General features: G+C 40.4%; 1 protein-coding gene across 3 annotated transcripts in view; it reads left to right on the top strand.

The window, feature by feature from the left end:
- DPH1 (diphthamide biosynthesis 1) overlaps window positions 1–23,793 on the top strand; it is a 193,694-nt gene that overhangs the window by 116,038 nt on the left and 53,863 nt on the right. For all 3 annotated transcript variants that reach the window (XM_030185759.1, XM_030185760.1, XM_030185761.1), the window contains one exon: window positions 11,713–11,834. In XM_030185759.1, the coding sequence (XP_030041619.1) occupies window positions 11,713–11,834 (122 nt within the window). The remainder of the gene's footprint in view (window positions 1–11,712; window positions 11,835–23,793) is intronic.

Raw genomic sequence — 23,793 nt, 5'->3', positions numbered from 1 at the left:
CGTGTGGTCTCAACATCCAGCAACGTTTGCTCTGTTTGTGAAGAGGCAACCCCAGCAGAATCCTCCGGTCAGGAGCACTGGTCTCCGGGTCCATCGTGTACCGACGAGCATCAACATTTGGCAAGAGAGGCTCTTTCCAGTGAGTTGGGCCCTGGGACGCGTTCCTCTTTTCCTGCGGTTTTGGTGGGAACCACCGCCATTTTGTCCATGGATGCGCAGGCATTGGAGGGGCCGCAAGTTTTGTCACAGCATGATGCTCCAGGGGGTGCTACACCTTTTCCCCAAATTTGTGTTATTGCTGCACCAGGCCTTCTGCTTGAAGGGGGGGCCTGGTAGGAGTCCTGGGATTTGGATACCCTGGAGACTGTGTCCGTGATTCCTGTGGGCGAGGACCTTTCAGTGGTCCACATTTTCAGGCGGCAGGAGTTGCTCTGCCTATTGTCTGAGGTACTTTGGGCTGTGCAGATCGATGATGATCAGCCACCAGTTCTCCAGAAGGGTGATCCACTTTTGAAGGGAGTGCGTAAGCCCCCACAGACCTTTTCCTACCTTTCAGCCGCTGAAGGTGGATGCGCTGGTTACAGCGCTCAACAAGAAGACCGCTGTTCCAGAAGGAAAGGATCCCCAGGATCTTTGGATGGAGTTGTTGCTGATGCGCTCCTTTGAGGTTTTGGCCCTGGCTTTGCAGGTGGCAAAAATGTGTGGTGGTTATGTTGCTCGTGCTTGCTTTAGATGGGCAAAACCCATGCCAGATTCCCTGTCGGCGGACCCTTCACAATCTTCTTCAGAGGTCATTAATTTGGAGTTGAGTATTGCATTTTTGGCTGATATCTTGTATGATTTGGTGCATGTCTCTGCAAAATCCTTGGTGCTGCAGATGGCTGAGTGGCAGTTCTTGTGGCTTCGAAACTTGTCTGTGGATGTAGCCTCTAAGGTATGTCTGAGTTGGCTTTAGAGGCTTAAATTAAAAGCTTTTGTTTGTTTGGGGAATGCATGGATTTCTGATTGGTTGGTTATTTCTGTCCTAGTTCTATGTTGAATTTAAATGTAAACTGCATTGGCCTATATTTTGTAGGATTAAGTGGTATATAAAGTTTTAATTAAACATGCCTCCCTCCAATTCAGCCTTTCACTTCTAGACATCCAATAAGAATGCATTTTCTTCCCATTCCAGAGAAGAGGAGAAAAAAAAAGTATTCCTACTTTGTACAGCCAACCCGTTCAAAAACATCCCCCCCCCCCCCCCCCCCCCCCGCCACCTCCAGTTCTATGGCTACATTCAGCCCCTCCGGGATTATGGTAGTTAGATGGAAAGTTTATAGTTTTTTCTGTTGAGTTTCAAGGAGAGATCCACCAGTCCATCCTAAGTTGTGTGACAGTCCATCTCAGTTGTTCAAGAGTATGTTCAAATTCTAAACTATGGTGCTGTGAGATGGGGAAAAAATGTTTGTAGAACCAAGATAATATGATAATTTATTTTTTCCAGAATCAAATATTACATATATTAACCACTATTAATACTTTTTAATTTTTTACTAATTTTACATTATTTTGAGTATGTGCTCAGAAATCTACATGTGCAGAGCTTGTCTCCTTCAAGACTACCAGCACCCAATCTTTATCATAGCACTGTCCTGTGGATTTGTCCAATAGATCGGTATTCAGCGATATAATAAAAAAAACAATTTTCCATACATATATATCAAGAAATATCTTTTTGAATACTTAATTATCTTCAACTTGGTCAATTTGTCTTCATCAAAATATCACAACCACTCCAACTGGGGTTCTGGTTCCCCAACTTCCTTCTTCATCAGGGATTCTTCATTTAATCATGGTTGGAACAACACATTGACTCTTCATTTTGATTATGAGGTATTGATCTAGGTTTTAAATAAGTAAAGGGGTAGAGTTAGCTCTGTACATGTTATAGGCTGTGAAATGGGACCACACCATGCACATAGTGTAACCCGGAATACAGTAACGAGTGAGAACAGTGGTCAGTGACATATATCACTCACTGACCACTGTTTGAGGGGGTGATGTGTGTCTGTGCCAGGGTGGCAAAACACTTCTCCTACTTTCATCCGTAATTAGAAGTCACACTCATCATCCTTACTGCATTGAAAATATCTCAACTGTACACTGCTTATGTGGTGTAAAGCTAGCAATAGTAAAAATTATTTCACAGTAAGATATCTTAAATTGTATCCTTATTTATAAGCAGTTGAAGGCCTAGTTTGAACACTTCCTGTATGTCCAGCACTGACCAGTGTTTTCTAATCATATCTTGGAGGATAACACTGAAAAAGGAAATCCACAAGTTATGTGGTCATCCATTTCTTGAGAACTGGACTGTAAAATACACAACCAATCATTATACAATGCATGCAAATATATTTGCTTAATTCACTTCTGTTCGTATCCCCACTGCACAAACCTATGGGCCAAAATGTGGTATATCAGTAGAAATCTTTAGAATACAGAAAAAAGTAGTTGGCAAACCCAAGTTTTAAAGGTCTGGGTTGAAAACCCAAAATGTTCTGTCACAGTAAAATTGAAAAACATCTGATTTCTCGTTAGATAAAAATGTGTGAAATCATGTCATATTCCAAAGTGAACTTTAAATGTGAATAATGGCAGCTTAACTACTTGCGGAACACTTTAATGAAAGCTCTACTGAAATAGTCCACAACACGTCATTAATTTCCATATAACACGTGTCATCCAACAAGTGTACAAATTAAACATCTTCAAATTGGAAGACATACAGATTGGCCAAATCAGGAGCCATGGATGTTTCCATGGCTGTATAGTGAACCTGCATAAAAAACTGCCCATCAAAACCAACATAAATTTTGCATAAAGCCAGTCGAGCTAAATTAACAGAGAATTCAGATGCAATCTGAACTGGTGTTGGATGTGATTCCCATACTGAAGATATTATTTCCAAAGTGGCCTCTTGAGAAATACTAGTGTATAGCAAATTTACATCTAGCGTGACCAACAGTAATTAAGTGAGTAATGCAGTAAAATACCGTGCATATGTGAAGATCTTGCAAAAGAAACAAATGGCCTAAAAAAAGTATCAACAAAAATAGATAGGGGTTCAAATAAATAGAAAGGAGACTATTTATCTACTTGGTTATCTTATGCACTTTTGGTAACATGTAGATCACTGGAATTTTGGGGTAAGGCTTAATTTAAAAAAAAATGTCTTCATAGTTAGAAAAGTTCTTGAAAAATCATCATTTAACCATGGCACACGACTCCATTAAGAGCTCATCTGTTGAGCTAAGTGCTTGCAATAAACTATATCTAATCCCACTTCTGCTCCTTGTGATGTTTGGGAAGCCATTTAATCCTCCGTTGCCTCAGGTGCAAACTTAGTGGGCCTTTTACAAAGGTGCGCTAAACGCTAGAGATGCCCATATATTCTTAAGGGCATCTCTAGTGCTCTCTCAAAATGCTACTATGTCTTTGTATAATGACCCCCTTATATTGTATGCCCTCTAGGGACAGGGAAGTACCTAGTGTACCTGAATGTAACTCTCACCTTGAGCTATTACTGAAAAGGTCTGAGCTAAATCTCAATAAATAAAATCCATTGATAGTTTTCTTGCTTATGCAATGTTGGTACAAGTGTTCTCACCACAGTCTCAGACTCGGCTAGCAGCCATATTAGCAGAAGCTGATGAGTGTGGGACACATCTTGGGAGCACCTTCTTTTAGGGACCCCCGATGCTATGCAGTGAAAGCCTATTCTATAATGGCATCTGGGCACCCAGATTTTGTTAGAGCATAGTAGCATAACGCAGCATATTGTGCCTATATTTATGAACTGCAGTTACACCTGCCAGGTCATGTAAATATAGTAAGGTCACATGTAACTTACAGTATTTTGACCATGGGCTCTTAGCTTAGATGTTTTGTTACCACTTTATATCAGTAAGTGTACACGTATTCATGAACTTGACGATATTCTGCATAGTTAAATGCTCAAAGGGCACATAAGTGTAGGTGGCTCACCAAAGAAGTAAGAGAAAATTAAAAATAATAATAAAATAAAAACCAGCATTCAGGAAATACAGACAAATAGAAAAGGATAACCATCACCGAATATTAGGAGAAACATCCTTGACGGCTGTTCAACTTATACTGTAAGGCAAAGACTATTATCACATAAGCTTAAGCATCTGTTTATCTGCTTTAGATGGCTAATTTTTTTTAAGTTAGGTTACTATTTATCCATTTAGGGGGACTGCATAAACGTATCCAAATAGAAGCTGAGTATTACTGTCATTTGGATACATTTTAGCCCTGACCGCTCCTCATTTTGTAGGATAAATTTTGGCTGAACATAAATTTGTTCAGCCAAAATTTATCCATTAGCTGGCACAGAATATTTTTTTTAAGTACTTGTGCTGTTAGCCACCTGATCCTGACTGTATAAGTGCGTTTGAATTTTGACCTGATAGTAGAAATCAGCTGATGAGGATCACTTGACCCAACCAGTCTGCTGTCTGCTCAGTTGTCTTTCTCGGTATGACTCTAGCAGGAATCTTATCTTCCCTTGCCCTCATCACTATCCTCTGTGCTAAAGGAGATCTCCCACCTGCTAATCATACAAGTTTGAGCCCTGTGGGAGATTATATTCCACAGTGAACAGGTAAAAATTTAGGTAAGCTGTCCTGCCACCCATGCTAGATGATCTGCCATCTACCCTCAATAATACCCACAGCCCCCAGTTTCCTGCAGCAGCTCAGTAGTAGGTTCTGTAGGAAGAATTGGAAGATTATTTGGCATCAGTTTGGCATATTTGCATTCTAATAACAAACATTCTATTACATTAAATTTGTAGATCGCCTAACCCATAAGTTCTAGACGGTTTACAGTAGATTATAAACAATGCACTGAGACAAACATCGGGAATTGTAATTGTACCATCTGAGTAGGAACAAAGTTAACTGACAAATCTCTTAAAGAAAGTAGTTTTCAAATGTTTCCAAGAACTATTATAGCTATTAAAGCAAGGAATTCAAAATATTTGGAGCCTGAGATATCATCAGTTGCTTAAATAAACCAAATCTTTTTATCTCCTTAGGAGAAGGAACTGCAAAGGAGAGAAATATTATCTTCTTTTTCTCCTGAGATCATTTAAACTCAACTAAGTAGCGCAGACAGTATCCAGTTAAAATTTTGAGCAATATACTTGCAAATTTAAATAAAATCCTAGCCTCCATCGGTAACCAGTACAACTGTAGACAAAACTAAGTAATATGAAATTAACAGCTGTATTTTGTACAGATTGTAACCTTCGCAGTTGACATCTAGGAGCACCCAACAACAGAAGGTTACAATAATCTTTTAGATAATAGAGATTGCACTAGAGATTGCACTAGTAACGTAAATTGGGTATCTCAAAGAATTTTCTAATCTATCTCAGTTTCCTTAATGTACAAAAGGAACTCTTTATCAGAAACAAAATATAAGTATCTAATGTTAGTCTGATCTATGTGGACTCTTAATAGTTTAGTAACCTTTTGCAGAGTAGATCAAGTATTACCTACCAACCTATGGGTCTCCATGGGATCAGGTTTATAACCCAGCAATAAAAATTTAGTTTTCTCTGCATTACGCTTGGTTTGCATCTCATCATCCGGGAACTAATAAGCTCTAAGCAATTATTAACCAACAGTGAAACCTGTTGTACAGAAGAATACACTGATATTAGGACTGATATATCATCTGCATAGCTATAACTAATAAAGCCATTTTGAGACAATCCCAAACCTAGTGTATGTAGGGACAATATTAAACAACATAGGAGAGAGCAGAGATCCCTGCAGAACTCCACAGGAATTACGCCATCTCTCAGAGGTTTTATCCCTAACATTTGCGTTCTAATTTGTAAAAAGTCATTTTCTGACACTGTTTGTACGTCTGATAACTTTATTTTTGTTGGGGAAGGGGCTGGAGAAAAGGGACCTTAGAGATTGATGCTGAGAAGAGTGAGGGATAGAGAAAGAGGTTTATGGTGGTGAAGAGAGAATGGGATTTATGGGATAGGAGTGAAGAGAAAATGCCCGAGGCGGAGGGGGCACAGAAAGGGGGGGGGGGGGGCAGTGCAAATGGAGGGCAGGATAGGGGAAGCCAGGGAGCACAAGAAGGAGAGAGAAGCAAAGGGAATCAGGGAGTGGGGAGAAGAAAGAGGAAACCATGCATCAGGAGAGGGAGGGATGATCCACTAATACTCCTCCTCCTGACCCAGTCCTTTCTCTCACATACTCATTTATAGCCTCTGATCCCCTCACTCCCTGCCAGTTATCTAATCTTCTCACTCTACCCAACAGCTCCTCTGATTCCCTCACATCCCTTCTGGTCTCAATCCCTGCACCTTTTCACCTGCCCCCATCCTTTCACACTCTTTCCCTCTCTTACATTACCTCCTGACACTATTCCTTTAGTCATTCTCTTGCCCCCATTGTGGTTTGGCTGTCATAGAAGGGTAGCAACAGGCACAATCATGTTGTCATCCTGTGCTGTTCAGGAACCAGTATCCTTCCTTGAACCACATGGGACACTGTAGTGGTAGGTGGTTTGAAACAAACACTCATGGCTCAGTAGGAGGATGCGACCAGAGGTACTGCATAGCCATTGCTTTCCTAACAGGTCAGGATTGATAACGGAGTGGAGAGGGGAAAGATATACAAGGACTGCCACCATGGCCCCTGTCGAATTCCAGGCCCCTTTCTTCTCTGGCAATTCCATGGGTAATAGGTGATTCAGTAGAAAACCAGATTTTTGTAGCCCTTCCCACAGAAGCGGAATTGCAGGAAATTGGTGGTCTTTATTATACATTCAAACAAGTCTCCCCAAACTTTTCACATGGAGGGCCACTTAGCACAATTCATGGGCTGAATAGGGCCTCCCTCTTATGTAAGTGCTTAGATTCTGGGGGTGGCAAAAAGACAGTGGGCAAGTATTTTAAATTTCCTTCATCCCAAACCCTCCTTCCTGCTGGCCAGAGGAAGTGTACTTAATAGTGCAGCTTCCTGTGCAGCATGGGGTCAGCATGAGCCATAAGATTCATCTCGTACTGTGAGACTGGTCACATATGTTAGAGGAGACTGACATGCTGTTAAGCACTCTTCCTCCTGGCAGCCACAGGGTCTGAGCTCCCAAGGTACAGAGGGAATTATAATTACATGCCTTCTGCCTTTTCACTGCACTCAAGTCTTGGTGCTATTAAATGCCCTTCTTATCACCCATTGGGGCTAAGCCATTGATAGGTAGGTTCTAACAAAGGAGGGAGGGTGCAAGATTGAAGGTTCGTCTGGGGTGCCTAATATTCTTGTACCAGCCCTAGACAAGTACAGCTGCCCTCACATATCAGTCTGCCCCCTCTGTCTGCCTCCTTCCTTTACCAGCATACCTCTTTCCCTTTTCCCCACTAGCATATCTTATCTGATTTGTTTTTCTGTTGTGTCTGCAGCTCCTTCTCTCTGTGGTAGTTAAAACATGCTACCTTGTGATCAGCACATGAATATATCCTGCCTGTACAGCTGCACCCTGCATATCCTTGATCTTGGCACAGTTGTGATACTCAGCATTGACAGGAGAAGGTGGTGAACTCCTAAGTCAACCCTATCCTGGTGGTATACCTAGCCAGTTGGATTTTCAGCATTACCACCATAAATATACATGAAATAAATTTACATATATTGGGTCTCCAGAATGTTCAAATTTATCTCATACATATTCATTGTGGTGATCCTGAAGCCTGACTGGCTAGGTGTGCTTCCAGGAGAGGGTCGAAACACAGCTCTGAGCGATGTCATCAGCCTTGCTGTGTTTGCTTTGGCAATGTGTAGGCTTTGTCTCCCCATTCAACTTCTATTGTTCTGGATAAAGTTTGTTTAAAAACATTTACATTCTGCAAAGCAAAATTCTAAATAATTACAGTAAAAAGCATTATCTTAGCTTTATGGCAAATACATAATTGGAACAAATCTATTTCAATGCCAAACCAACCCCCCCCCCCCCCCCCCCACACACACACACACACACTCTCTGATGTCTCCTTTATCACTTCTCTTCTGCTCCTTTCTGTTCCAAGAATGATTGATTTTTTTCACAGTTTTAGTTTCTTCCACCTCTGCTGGCAGATATTCCAAGTATCCACCATCCCATCAATAAATACATGTTTCTAATGAGTCTCCCTTCTTCCACCTTCAGTTTTGCCTGACCCCTGTGGAAAATATTCTCATCTTGTACCTAATATAAGTTTACTAGATATTTGGCATTCTATCATATCCCTCTTTCCATTTTTAACTCTAGCAAGTACATTTTGAATTCTTTTAATCCTCTCTATATATGGTTTACATTTCAGCTATCAAGAGACTGGATCAGACTAGATGCAGTACAACTCCACAAAGATGAGAAGAAAGGATGTGGAAAACCAATAGTTTTGAAATAAGTGGTAGGGAAAGTAATGGAAACATTACTGAAGTACAGAATAGAGCAATACCTTGATGCTAATCTGCTACATGATCCTAGGCAACCTGGCTTCTGAAGGAGGAAATATTGGCATGATTGTAGATTCAGGAGAGTACTTCATACAATCCATCTGGATTTCAATAAACTCTTGATGTTCCACAAAAGCCTGGTGAGCAAGCTAGCTAGTCTGCAAGTTAAAAATGATGAAAAGTTGGTTGAGCAACAGAAGTCAGTGTGGTAGTTAGTGAGGTCCATGCTAGAAAGGGAGAGTGACCAACAGGGTACCACAAGGGTTCAGTCCTCTTCAAGGTCTTCATAAGTGACGTTGTGGGGAAGGGTTGAAAGGGCGAATTTTTGTGTTTGTGGCTGATATAAAAATATGCAAAAGAAGAATGAAAGAAGATACATTTTGGAAGAGTAGTGAAGGGTTTTGGAGCTGTGCTTAAATTAAACAAACAGAAAGGTAAAGCTAAATAATATATTGGAGGGGCATGAAAAGATCACATACCATAAGAGAGAGGGAGAACTGGAATCACTAAAGAGATGAACTTCAGGGGTTTTATCACTTCTTTGTTCCTACAGGTGACACCTGTTCTGATGCGTTCAAGTGTGCTATTAGCTTTCCCAACTGCTTTACCACACTGAAGTCCTTCAGATCCTCATTTGTCATGACCACCTAGTACAATGGCCTGCATGAAGGTGAATATAAGGAGCTAGATGCATCCCCTCAAAGTGAGGAGAGATACCACAGATATATTCAGATATCTAGGAGTTTTCAGTAAAGTACCTTAAGGTAGCTTTTTTTCCCTTTACATTATAAAGCTTTACAGCTTGTAAACCTAACATCATCCCAAATGTAATACAACCTGTACCTTGCTTTTGTGTTTGGGCAACATCATTCCTAACATTCTGCATTGACCTGAGAAAATAGTCTCTTCCTGGAAAGTTTATCATAATTGTATTAAGTGAGCTTGGTGCAAACGAATCACACCCAACTTATTCAATGACCGTTAATTTTAAATATTGATAAAATGCGAAGTTCAAAAAGTCTTCATATGAGGCTATAGGGATGCAAGAAAATATTTTTACTGAGTGTATTGGGCACCTTGAGCAGACGACCAAAAGAGGTGGGAGGAGTCTAAACAATGACTGAATTCAAGCCTGCATGGGAGTGACTCAGAGGAGCAAAGGTGAAAGGGAAGAGACGAGAGAGTAGAGTCAGCACAGTAGTCAGGTACTAATGGGCAAGGTGGACCAAGTGGACATTTTCTCCTGCCATTTTCTCTGTTACTGTACCATTTTCAGTGCATTTGAAACATGCATCCTGTCTTTCATATTAACAGAGCATCCCAGTAGCTGCATAATTTGTGGCTATCTCAAAGATTCATTTCGCCATGTTTTGTAAATTAAGTACCATCTTTGTTATGAAGGTTGGCGATGATGGTATGATAGTTCTCTCTCTGCTCGACTTTCCTCTAAACTTTGGCCAGGTGTCCAGATATTGGCCATTTTGAAGTCTTCACTCTAGGCTGTGTTCTATTTTCCTCTGGAATGTTTGCCCTCTACTATTTACGGATAGGTTTATCAAATGAACACTGGACTTCAGAGGGGTTCAGGTTGACTCTCTGTATCTGTCATGCTGTCAGATTTGTGTGTCTCCATGATGACTGCACAGTGTATGAGAGGGCTGATCACTTGCCTTAATTCAGTGCAGCTGTTCTCTTGCTAGAATATTTGTCTGGTACTTTGTACAGTTTTTCATGGTGGTGTCTCTACTCCTCCCACTCCCAGGAGGTGCTGCTGGAAATGTCAGTGTGCAGAGCTGAGTGCCTGGCATTTTAATGTGGGGGGAAGGGAGACTTAGCCTTCTCTCTCCTTCATGACCCAGAGTCTGCAGGATGCTGGCAGATGAATGGCAGTGCCAGACTCGGGAGCTCACTGAGGCCTGCAAGGATCTTGTTACTCATTTCATCGATGCCTCATTCCGAAGCTTTTTGGCATATTTGTTGTGAGCATCACAAGCAGACCAAGAAAAGTTTTTCCTTTGAAGCCAGAATATCTTTTCAATAGCCCCTAAGATTGGTGCACGTCTCATCCTGTCCTGACAGTATCCTGTGCCTCCACCGCTCCAGGATTTACTGTCACAAAACACTGTCTGTTCTTCCTCGCCCTTGAGTTCTCGCTCATATTGTCAGCCACACTTGCATCCACCTTTAACGTATTGCATTGCACTGTCATTGCCTCCGCCATTTAGATTTCCCATCACACTTTGTGCTCACATTCCTCACTGGTCTACCATTACACTGCACTGTTAGTATCCACCTCCCACCACACTAGAGTCTGTAGTCACCCTGCGTGTTCAGTGCCCCCCCCCCCCCCCCCCCCCCCCTCCCAGTATCAAACTGGCTTTTTGGTGCCTACACTCATCTTTGCACCTTTTTGGTCCATTTTCTCTCCACCTGTTCACCCTTTTACCCATTGTTTGGTACTTTTGTGCTTGATGGCTCTCAGTATTTCCCATTCTCATTGTTGCTTAGTGCCCCATTGTGCCAGCTATCGCATGATATCCTCTGTCACCTGTTGCTTGGTGGCCTTTTGTACCTCTTGCCTCAGCCCCCACCCCTCATACATTCTGTTCACTGGTTTATGAGCCTCCCGTCTTCTGTTTGCGCACACGTCTTGCTTTAATAGTCTGTTCTCTCTTGTGAACTCCCACTCTGTTTGCCTTTCACTGAGGTGATCAGTTTCGCTCTTTCTCTGGAACTGTTATTGTTTCATAATGGCTGTAGCTTGTCAAAGGATACCTAAGTGTTGGAAACATACTTCTCATTTTAATTTTTGCTTCTGGTAGAATTCACTGAGTTATATAACTACGAAACCATTATGGCAGAAACGTTGGGCTGAAGGTCTAATTGCTTGAAGGTTTGGGCTCCTCTTAAGAGAGATACGTGGATGGCTTTTGAAACCAAGTGATCTCTGTTTATTCATATGTTACTAATGTTAGATTATTGTAACTCTTCTCCAGCTCTGTGGTTCAAAGGGAGGGGGGTGTTAGGGGTAAATACTGTCCAGAATTGCTATGCTAGCTTCATATGTGTGAAATTGGGAGTTTATGTTGAGGGTTCTTGTTCTTCATTTCAATGTATATTCTCTATAAACAAAAAAATATCAGAACTAAAAAAACGAAAACAAGTGTTTTTGCTCTTTCTGCAGGCTGTGTCACAGGTTCTGAGATCTGAGTACCATGTCATTGTTCCTCAGAGCAAGCCTCTTTCTCCCGGGGAGATACTGGGCTGTACATCTCCACGACTGGAACAGGATGTGGATGCAGTGGTGTAAGTATCATGATGCCTTAAAGAGGGGAGGATTAGGGGAAACACCTTTGGGTGTGAGCAGTGGCTAGAGAGCAGATTTTGTTGAGAATTTTGTTTGCTGGCAGCTGGGATGTAGACAGTTTCTGCTGCGGGAACAGGGCTGTATTTTAAGATGTTGGCATCCGTAGGCTATGAAATCCTGAATCAATTTGTTTATTCTTTCAATAAGTACAAAGTTACGTAGTAGCACATTTAAGACAAATAGGAGGAAATATTTTTTTTACTCAACGTATATTTAAGCTCTGGAACTCATTGCCAATGCAAGTGGTAAAAGTGGTTAATGTGTCTGGTTTTAGAAAGGTTTGTACACATTCTGGGAGGAAAAGTCTTTAAAACTGTTATTAAGGTAGACCTGTGAAAATCCACTGCCTATCTCTGAGGTTAATTAGCGTGGTATCTTTCTACATTTTGGGACTCTACCAGATACCTGTGATCTGGATTTACCTCTGTCGGAAACAGGATACTGGTCTAGATAGATCTTTGGTCTGACCCAGTATGGCAGTTCTTATGTTTTACATGAACAAAAATAAAGGGACGAAAAATCGCAGGTAGTTCATTCAAATGAAAAATCCGCAAAATCCTACAACTCTCAAAAATTCTTAGGAAGGAATGACATCAGTCTGAGACCTTAATCAAGACTTCAAGTCATTTGTCGTTCTTCCACCATCTAACTAAATAGTTGTGTTTATTAAAAAGTAACAATAAAAAACTATTTGTATCAAATTCAGCCAATAATGCAAATATCAGAGAGTACTTACCTTATAAAACAGTTCAATGCTGAGGAACGACAAATGATTTGAACTCTTGATTAAGGTCTTGGGCTTGAAATAGCTGTGGGCTATAAGAGGTCCTAAGACCGTGTCGATATTTATTCTAATGTCATTCTTTCCTAAGAATTTTTGAGAGTTGTGGGATTTTGAGGTTTTTTCATTTGAATGCCCTACCTGCAATTTTTTCTCCATTTATTTTTGTTCCTGTGTTGTACCTGATTGGGAGTTTGATTTTCCTCTTTATTGTGCTTAGTTCTTATGTTTTAGCCAGAACTGGAGAGCATTAGAGAGAAGAGGTTTCTTCAACAGAGATCATAAAGCATGATCCTAAAGCAAGTGGAGTCAGGCTTCTGTTTAGCCTGGGAATTTGATCCCTTCAAAATTAGGTGCCCTAGGCAGTGTCTGTGTTGCCTATGTCGAAATCCAGGGCCTCTGCAGGGACAGTAACGAATCGCTCTGTCTTTAGCTTGTCCTGTTCATGTATTTGTTTGGAATCTGCATAGAATGTCGATCCACAGAGAGCAGTCCAGTAAAATGACTGGGCCAGTATCTCACAAGAATACCTGGAAACATATGGAGATGGTAAAACTCCTGCCTACGTATAGATCTTAAATCTACTGCAAGGACTTCATAAGCTTGAAGCAATATTTCCATTGGCGGGGGTTATACTATAACATATATCACTTTGACAAATACCCAGCGCCAGTCATTAGATCTCAACTACATAGTATCTTCCATGTTATCTGAATTGTTGATATCACGTTATCAAATTGAAATAAAGACAATTTTTGCTATTCAGACCTCAATAGCACAATGAGTGCATCAGCGGCGATTCATCTGTCAAGATACACGATTGCTCTCAACTCTTGACACGCCATTGGCTTGTCACCGGTCCAACCACTATCCACCTCAATAGTGTAAACTCGCTCTTAAATGCAAAATTTAAAGCTTTAAACCAACTTTTTCTACCAAACTAATTGGCACTTATCTTTTGATGGTTGTTTATTAGAACTAACGGGACCAACAATATACAGTTCAGCAGCACGTTTATCCTTGCCAGTCTGGTCATCCATAATTGCTCATCAGACGACATAGCACAAGAGCCCGATAATGTTGTTTGAAATTGGCTATTATTTTTTTATTTATTTGCATTTGTATCCCACATTTTCCCACCTATTTGCAGGCTCAATGTGGCTTACATAGTTTTGTTATGGGGTGTCAGATACAATTAATAATGCCCTGATCCATAGGTTTATTTATTTATTTTATTTATTTATTGCATTTGTATCCCACATTTTCCCACCTATTTGCAGGCTCAATGTGGCTTACATAGTATCGTGAGGCGATCGCCTTTCTGGTATGACAAATACAGAGTAATATTATGGTATAATAAGGTGCATGGATCAGAGAAGTAGTGTTTGGTGGCAGGAACACCACCTTGACGTTAGACAGCCTGACATCATCATTGTGTGCAGCACAATTATCACAAAGCAACAAAATCTGACGCTTTTGTGCCCGCATTCTAGTGTCTAACTTCTTTAGCCACTGCTTCCAAATTTCCCCAGTCATCCATGAATTTGCGTTAGCCTTGTATGACACAGGAAGTCGCTTAACATTCTTGACGCAGCGGAGCTGTTTGCTCTTTCGAATGACGAGTGGTTCCAACTTCTCACTCCCATCCATATTGCAGCAAAGGAGGATCGTCAGTTGGTCCTTCGACGTTTTACTTCCTGTAGTTTTGGTTTGTTTGAATGGAATCAGGAATCGCTCGCCAGTAGAGTCCGTTTTCATCAGCATTGAAAATGTCACGAGGTGCAAACAACCCAATTTTCAGCACCAAAGTCATCAGCGTCTTGTTTTTCACCATTCTGTTTCTTGAATTTTGTTTTCTCTCCTTCCATCTTTCCAACCATCGAACAAATTTCACGTATCTTGAAGCAGAAAGACCATCCAACAGTGGCTTTGAATTCAGTTAGTCCAAGACTTTCAGCTAGCTGATTAGCTTTCTCCATAAGCAGTGGACCACTGACAGGAAACTGTCTGCTCCTAACTTGAGAAAACCACCGAAGAAGAGCATCTTCTACCTCCCCAGCTTTTCCCGCCCGTTTTCGTTTCCGTTGTGGATTTGTATTGTTTTGCCGGTCTTCCAGAAACTGGTCTTTCTGCTTCAAGATACGTGAAATTTGGCTAGGATTGACACCATATTCTTTAGCAATAGATGCTTGACTTCATTTGTTTTCTAATTTTTTAAGAACTTCTATTCATTCAGCCAGTGTTAGTCTTACAGTTGCGCGATGGCGACTACTCCAGTGTACACTCTAACAACATTCTTTCACTTATTCTGCCTGTGGAAGTTAACTAATGAGATTTCAAATTTATCGCCCCTTTGGCACGTGCCAATCGGCTTCCATATTCTGTGCGCGTGCTTATGCATAGTCTTTCCTGCAAAGGAGCGGTCTTAAACCATGCATGTAAGTGAATCTTGCACTTATCAGTGGTGCGCTAAACCGAAGTTTGTCCCCACAGGAATTGATGGCGCCAAAAACGGGACTGAAGTACGGCATGCAGTTAAACAGAGCATGCGCTTATTCGACGTGCACTTCAATGGAGTGCACTGTGCATGTGTATATGTATGCATGTGTATGTATATATGTGTGTGTATATATATATATATATATATATCTGACTTATCCCATATTCCATGAATACACATGCATAGTTATGTCACCTAATAATAACTTGTACGTAGTTAGGCTATGTAATAACTTTTTGGTTTTCCATGTGATCAACACCAAATTTTTCAGGAGATTTAAATGGGAACATAAGGATTCTGACAGGGGTATTTAATTTAATATTTTTTTTATTTTTGAGTCCATCTATTTCATTAATACATGTTTCTCCATGGTATCTGTTTTTGTTTTATATTGGAGTTGCGTCAAATTTCAGAACATGTCAGGGCCCATGGGGATCCTAAAAGGGGTATGTTTCACAGATCCACTTGTTGAATACATTCATGCCACGGTAAAACATTTTGCTTTTCTATTTTATATTCACTTCAGATTTTTTTCTGGGTATGTTAGGAGGTCTGTGAATTTTTTTGAGAGACTTCACATAGTCCGTGAGAACACAGATAGTTAAGTAAGCCACTAAATAACCTTTTGGTTTTGTATTGGATCCACACCAAATTCTAGGAAATGGGGTGGTCAAGAGTCACCGGACATGAAACTTGTCTTATATCAACATAGGGATCTACATTCTGGAAAATAGGCTCCATTATTTTTCTGTGACATCTGTTTTCTTGGTTTTTTTTTTAAACTATTTTGATTCTTTGGATTTTCACTGATCTCATTAAGGAAAGATAACTCTTGAAAGCTAGTCACAGATGTTATTAATTTAGTTCAATAGTTATCTCCTAAAACCAGATTTCTACTTATGCTAGATAACAAACTTGCATTTCTGTTCTTTAAAGGAATCTTTTCATTTAGGATGAATCCTGTGATCCTAGAGAGTTTGAGCATGCTTGTGAACAGGAGAATATTCTCTTTCCGGCACAGGTAGTTGAGTTGTACATTGAAAGAGATAATAGATGGACTGGCAGGAGCATAATTGAGGATGAAAAATGGCTTGGGCTCAGCATCATAGTGGCATTCATTTTATTTAAGGACAGCAAATTAGAAAGTCAGCTCCTTTTCCATTACCTAATTATTTTAGGTAATGGAAATGCTTAATGTAGTGTGAATATTGTGAATTAAAAATGAAAGAAATAAACTGAATGGTGAACAAAGAAACTAACCCTGGTTGGTTTTGGAAAGATTGTATGCTTTGGTGGGCTGAATGAGGGAGAAAGTGAAGGATTTGTGACTAGTCACAGGATGAGTACTGGAGACAGCACCAGGAGAATTAACCACATGTAACATGTGGAGTACCAGAAATAGAGATTGAAGAAGATCAATCATATAGACAGAGCACCACAGAGAGGCAGAGCCATTTGAATCTACCACATTGTAACAGGCTGAGTACCAGAGAAAGAGAGAGATGCAGGAGATTAATAGGTAATGAGCTGAGTACCATAGAGAGCCATGAGGAACAGCCATAGGTACAGAGAGAGGCAGAGGCAGGAGTATCCACCATAATTAGCACAAAAAAAAAAGTGAGAGAGATCCTGGAAGATCAATTACAAAATAACATAATATAAAATGTGCTATGCCAGCATCCTGTCTCTGAAAGTGACCATTCTAAGTCACTATTAAGTACCTGCAGATCCCCAAGAGTAGATCCATTTCTTGCTGTTCACTGCCATGGATAATTGGGGACTTTCCCAAGTCTACTTAGCTGTACAATCATCTCTGAGTTCTGAAAATGTTAGAATTATAGCCTTTTCAATTTTATTACCACAATTAGATTATTGTAATTCCCTCTATAGCGGTATTTTGTCTAAATTATGTTATAAGTTACAAGTGATACAAAATACCTCTGCCAGATTAATTTTTGGGTAGGTAAATATGAAAGAGCCTTTCCCTTTATTAAAAAGTCTATATTGATTGCCCATGGAACAACAAATTAAATTCAAAATTGTTACTTGAGTCTTAAATCCCTACATGGATTATATCCAAATGGCCTTATTCAGATACTGAATTTTCCATTCAGTCATGCATTTTCTCATTTTAGGACAACTTTTATCCTCTGAAGAATGTACGTTCTAAGTCATGAATAGAATATTCTTTTTGTTTCCAAGGTGCAAAAATTTGGAACAAAATTCCTTAACAAATTAAGCAAATTTATTCCTATCTTCTGTTCTGTAAATCACTGAAGATGTATTTGTTTCCTGTTTGGGTAAATAAGTGAATGTCTGTATTCTGTGTTGTTTATGTTTGAAAAATGTTTATCTCCTTTTGTAGAAGTCTATCTGGTTGTACTCTGCCTTGAATCTATTGTAGAAGTAGGCAGAATATAAGTCTTAGAATAGAATGGTTTTTTTTATGGCTGTGAGAAGATGTAAGGTGCAGAGATCCTCCACAGACACAGCTAAGCCACAGTGTAAAGTAGAACAAAATATTTTTATTGGGTTGGGCATCAATTATACACCAAGGACTGTTCCCATTGCAGGCCTGGTAACATAGGAGTAACCATAATCATCTTGCTATTCGGTTCCCAGTAGAAAAGGAGTGGTTCCTGCCAGGGTACAGTTTAGACACTGCATTCACAGGATTATTAAATTAAAGTTTAGCATTAAACTAACCAGGAAAAGCTTGTCTCCTGTCAGGCCACGAGGTCAGCATTTCACGGTGTTCAACTGAGAACTTTCCTACCTTAGCCATTCTTCTGATTCTTTGTCTATCTTGAAGGGCTGTTCCTTCCTGCTCTGGGCCTCTGTCTTGTTCCTGCTCTGAGTTTTTACTTCCCTCTGGCTGGACCGTGCCCCTCCTGACTAAGCAGCATAGATCTTGTCTCTCTTAATGTTACCCTGTGAGGGAGAATACTTAAGGGAAACTGGATTTATTCTACACACTCCATCACGGTGGACTTTTCTTCCAGGTACTTGTCCAATCCCCATTCAAATTCAGCTGTGTAAGATGCATTGACACAATCTTCTAGCAACAAATTTGAGAGAAATCAATATATTTTAAAATATACTTTCTGTTAAGTTTTGTGGAGTGCTCTCTACTTAAAAGGAGTAGACAGTTGTTCCCTATTTGCCTGTTCCAGTTCACTCCTAGTCACCTCTTCTCCAGCCTGAGGAAACCTAATCTGTTTAGCCATCCCATTCCCTGTATCATTTTGAACTCTATTTCTCTATCTTTTCTAGTTCTGCAATATCTTATTTGAGATTGGGGTGTCCAAAACTGTGCACACTCACACCATGGGTCAGTACAGAGGCTTTGATATTCTCCATTCTTTTCCTAATAATTCCTAACATTCTGTTGCTTTTTTTACTACTGCACACTAAAATGAAGATTTCAACATATTGTCAACAGTGATTCCTAAAATTCTGTTCCTAGGTGATGATGCCTAATGTGGAAGCCAGCAGGGAGTAATTTCATAAGCAAATTTGAGCATGTATAACAGTGTTTTACACATTCAAATAGGCATTTACAAAATGACCTCTGTGTAGACACACAGGCAGGTACAGAGAAAACATAGGGGCCCTTTCACTAAAGTGTGTTAGATTTTACAATTACTTCACCTTGATGCAAAAAGTGAACATTCAGTAAGTGCAAATTTAATGTGGCAAATAAGAGGGCGTTCCCTGCAAGTCCTTTTATAGCTCTCCTTTTTAAAATGTACATTATTTATTTATTTAATACATTTATACCCCACATTTTCCTACCAGTTGCAGGCTCAATGTGGCTTACACAAAACCACAGGGTAGACTACGGTTCAGAGAGTATAATTAAACATTGTAGTAGTAGGTTATTAGCATATTGGTATCATTTAAAACAACTGATAACAAAAGATAGTAGAAAAATCCATTGATTATGCTGAAAAACAGGTGGAAGTACATTAGGTTGAGTCTGTAAGGTTTGGCTTCTTGAACATGGTGGTCTTCAATAGTTTCCTGAAATTTAGATAGTTCTGGGTTGATTTTAGGGTTCTAGGCAGTGCATTCCACAGTTGTGTGCCTTTGAAGGAGAAGTTGGATGTCTAGTTAGATTTGTACTTCAGGGCACTGCAATCTGGATAATGTAAATTTAGGAAGGATCGAGAGGATTGTACTCTGATCGCAATTAGCGCAGATGTACCCAGCACCTCTTCTCCTCCCATGCCACACCTCGTTACCACCCCCCTAATACAAAATGCTCTTAATGCATAAATTTTTGTGCACTAACTGCTAAACCAGTGCGGAAACGGTTACTGTGTTTGCGCTTTAACAGTTACTATGCACTAATTTACGCATTAACTACCTAACACACTTTAGTATAAGGGCCCCATAGTGCCTACTTTTTATGTGATATGTGTGTTCTGGGATGGGGAATGGGTGGAGGAGGGATGTGATCGATGTGTGTATTTTGTAAAATACAAATACGTGCACTGATTTCTACCAGCACAAATATATACACAATCTGTTATTTTTCCCTAGGAGCTTTCAGGGAGAGTATTTAATAATTTTTTATTTTCTTACATTTGTACCCCGCGCTTTCCCACTCATAGCAGGTTCAATGCGGCTTACATATTATATACAGGTACTTATTTGTACCTGGGGCAATGGAGGGTTAAGTGACTTGCCCAGAGTCACAAGGAGCTGCCTGTGCCTGCAGTGGGAATCAAACCCAGTTCCTATATATATGTTGTCTTAGATGCATGTGTTGTGTCCATTTTACTATGTGCTTTCTCAGCCTAGGTGCCATGTTATAAAATTACCTTCACTATTGTTGTTGTGGACACTGTACCCTCTAAGCTGAGCAGGAGTCCTCCAACTGCATTGCTAACAGTGGGAGGGAGGTGGTGTTTCAATATTGTATTTTCAATGGCTAGAGACAGGCAGGTTCCCTGGAGTCCTGCAGAACTTGCCCATCCTTCATTATTGAAAATGTGATAGTAACAGGCAGGACTGTAGGTGAAGGATTCCTGCTCAATTTAGAGGGAACAGTGGAGGAGGGGGGGGGGGGGAGAGTTTTGTTTTTTTTAACTATTAAATGCTTAGTCCCTTAGGTTGACTAGGTCCTTTTTTTCTAGTTGTTTACAGTTTGGAGTGGAGGAGTGGCCTTATGGTTAGTGTAGCAGGCTGGGGAACTGGGTTCAATTCCTGCTGCTGCCTGATGGCCAGCAGTGAGTTGAGGTCCTGGGGAACCAGGTTCCATTCCCTCTGCAGTTCCTTGTGACCCTGGGTAAGTCACTTAAGAGGTCTTTTACTAAAGGGGCACTGGCGTTTTTAGTGCGCGCTAAAAATAGGCACACGCTAAATGCTAAAGACGCCCATAGGAATGCATTGGCATCTCTAGCGTTTAGCGTGTGCCTATTTTTAGCGCACAGTAAAAATGCCAGCGCCCCTTAGTAAAAGACCCCCTAAGTCCTCTGTTGCCTCAGGTACAACAGTAACACAATGTACTACTTAGATTGTGAGCCCATTAGGGACAGATCCAGTACCTGTAAAATGAAACTGTAAACCACTTAGGTCTAAGTGGAATGAATTTTAACAATGCTGAATAATTTTGTATCATCTGGAAATTTGACTATCATGATCGCTTTTCAGATCATTTGTGTAAACCTTCAACACTGGTCCCACCCATGACAGGTCCTTGGCAGCATTTCGTTATCCCCTTCTCTCTACAGGATAAGCTGACCATTTAGTCCACCTCCATTTCCCAACCTGCAATATGACATTGCCTTCTATTCTATAACTACTTTATTCCCTGAGGAGTCTCTCATGAGGTATTTTATAAAATGTCTTCTGGAAATCCAGAATCAATTACAGATAATAGGCCAAAGTGACTGGCAGGTTAAGGGCAGAGGCAGTCCAGATGCTGCTGATACTTGCTGGGGGAAGCACAAGTGGTACAGGTTTCCCCATATGGCAGAGGAAGGGAAATAAAGATGATAGGCATCCTCTTTGTCTGTTGTAGAAATTAATGGTCTTATTTCTATGAATTTTAATGTGCTTGACTCACTACCCTGTGAGACACCCCCACCCCCAAATTCCTTAAACTGAGTTGTTGATGGAAGGGGTTTTAATGCCCAGGGTCTTGCCTTCAGAGTCTCTTTTTTTTCTACCCCTTTTAAGAGTTAGTGAGTTCCTTTCCAGCTCCTGGCTGAGGTTTCCTCCAGACGCCTGTGGTTACACATTATGCACTGGGGTCAGGCAACATCCATTTAGATTTTACACAGTGTGCCCCTCCCTACAGGATGAGTTAAAAGGATGGTGGTGATAAATCTGCCTTGGTTAAAATAACAGCCTAATGTCACATCATCACCGTTTTAGAGGGAGGCAGACGCCCCTAAATCAGACTTACAGCACACATTAAAATTGAGAGTCTACCAACGACTCCCTTAGAGCAGGAAGCCAGCTTTCCTGTTAGCCTCTGCTACTATTTTTAGCTCCATGGGGTCAGTGTTTCTTGTAAAAGATATCAAGCCTCTATATCCCTGAATTTTCTATGATTTTAATTTCTTATCTTTCTGTTGTTCCTACTTTTTCTGGACTCTGTCTCTTTATATGCGACTTTTCATTCTCTTTCTCTGGCTCTCTCTTTGGTTCTGTATTTCATCTTCTTTCTTTGTTTTATCTGTCATTTCCTTCTCGTCTTCTATGTGCTTGTTTTGTGTGTTGAGCAGATGTGTATGTATGTGCATGCTTAACAGGCATCTGTGTGTATATGTATATACCTTGTTTTACAATAACGATTTATGTAGCTGCTGTGCTTAAGAGTTTTCCAACCCAGGAATCTAGGTACCTAACTCCTAGAAACAGAGAAAATGATGGCAGCAAAAGATAAAAGGGCTTGTCCCATCTGCCCATTCAAATCAAATGCTCTGATTCTACAATCCATTCCCTTCAACCATCCCGTGCTTTCTTGAATTCAGATATTGCTCTCATCTTCACCACCTCCACTGGGAGGCTGTTCCATACATCCGCCACCCTTTCTGTAAAGACTTGATTCCTTAGATTGCTTCTGAGTCTATCCCCTTCACCTTTATCCTTTGACTCCTCATTCCAGGGCCTCTCTTCTATTGAAAGAGGTCTGCCCCCTTTGTATTTACACCTTGGAGATATTTAAATGTATCTACCACGTCTCCACAGTATTGTCTCTTCTCGAAAGTATACATTTTTAAATTGTTTTATGTTTGTCCCCATACGCTTTATGACGAAGGTTGTGGATCATTTTAGTAGCTGCTCTCTTCACCAACTCCATTTGGTTTATATTTTTTGAAGGTGGGATTTCCAGAATTGCACACAGTGCTCCTGTTGTGCTTGTAGATCCATGTGCATAGACTCATTTTGGGACCTCATTTGCATAAATATTGATAGAAGTAACTAGGGGCTGAAAAACAGGGTTATCTGCAAAAAGCATAGCTGCTCGTTCATAGGGGCAGGAGCTCACCAGAATTTTGTACAGAGAGGCTATCCATCCGATTGGCCATTCTTTTCTATGCACTCAAGCATCCTTCTAGCTTTTGCTATCATCTTATTTACTATTTGACCACCAAAAAACTATCACATATGATCAACATCAAATACCACTCTTGTGCACAAAATTATTTGACTCCATATACTTTGCTCTTTATGTAAAGGTACCTAGTCTATTGTGGCCTTTATTGCAACCTCACTATCAAGATGCCCTAACTTCCCTGTTTGAGGATATTCTTCAAAGATACCTCATTCCAGGCCATGAACTCTTGAGCAACCACTGGCTTTCCCCATGAGGTCTAGTTTAAAAGGTGCTCTGTCTCTTTTTTTTTTTTTACACATTGATATGCCAGCTGCCTGGTTCCACCCTGGTTAAGGTGGAGCCCATCTTCCTTTCATTTTAAATTTACTACTTTCTAGCTTCATTGCATGCTCCCTAGTCCTAGTATTTTTGGAAAGAGTATACAAGCGATTCATGTCTACCCGTTCACACCACTCATTATTTTATAGACCTCTATCATATCTCCCCTCGGCCATCTTTTCTCCAAGCTTTTCGTCACCCTTCTCTATACCTTTTCTAATGCCACTTTATCTTTTTTGAGATGCGGCAACCAGAATTGAACACAATATTCGAGGAGCTGTGGCACCATGGAGTGATACAAAGGCATTATAACGTCTTCATTTTTGTTTTCCATTCCTTTCCTAATAATACCTAACATTCTATTTGCTTTCTTAGCGGCCGCCGCCCACTGAGCATAGGGTTTCAAAGTATCATCAACGTTGAAGCTTAGATCCCTTTCCCGGTCGGTGACTCCTAATATGGAACCTTGCATTACATAACTATAATTCGGGTTCCTCTTTCCCACATGCATCACTTTGTACTTGCTCACATTAAATATCATCTGCCATTTAGATACCCAGTCTTCCAGTCTCGTAAGGTCCTCTTGTAATTTTTCACAATCCTCTTATGATTTAACAACTTTGAATAACTTTGTGGCATCAGGAAATTTAATTACCTCACTAGTTACTCCCATCTCTAGATTGTTTATAAATATGTTAAAAAGCAGCGGTCCCAGCACAGACCCCT

This window comes from Microcaecilia unicolor, chromosome 13 (assembly GCF_901765095.1).
Source record: "Microcaecilia unicolor chromosome 13, aMicUni1.1, whole genome shotgun sequence".
Classification (NCBI taxonomy): domain Eukaryota; kingdom Metazoa; phylum Chordata; class Amphibia; order Gymnophiona; family Siphonopidae; genus Microcaecilia; species Microcaecilia unicolor.
Note: the sequence above shows the minus strand (reverse complement) of the source record. Positions and strands in the feature narration are given on the sequence as shown.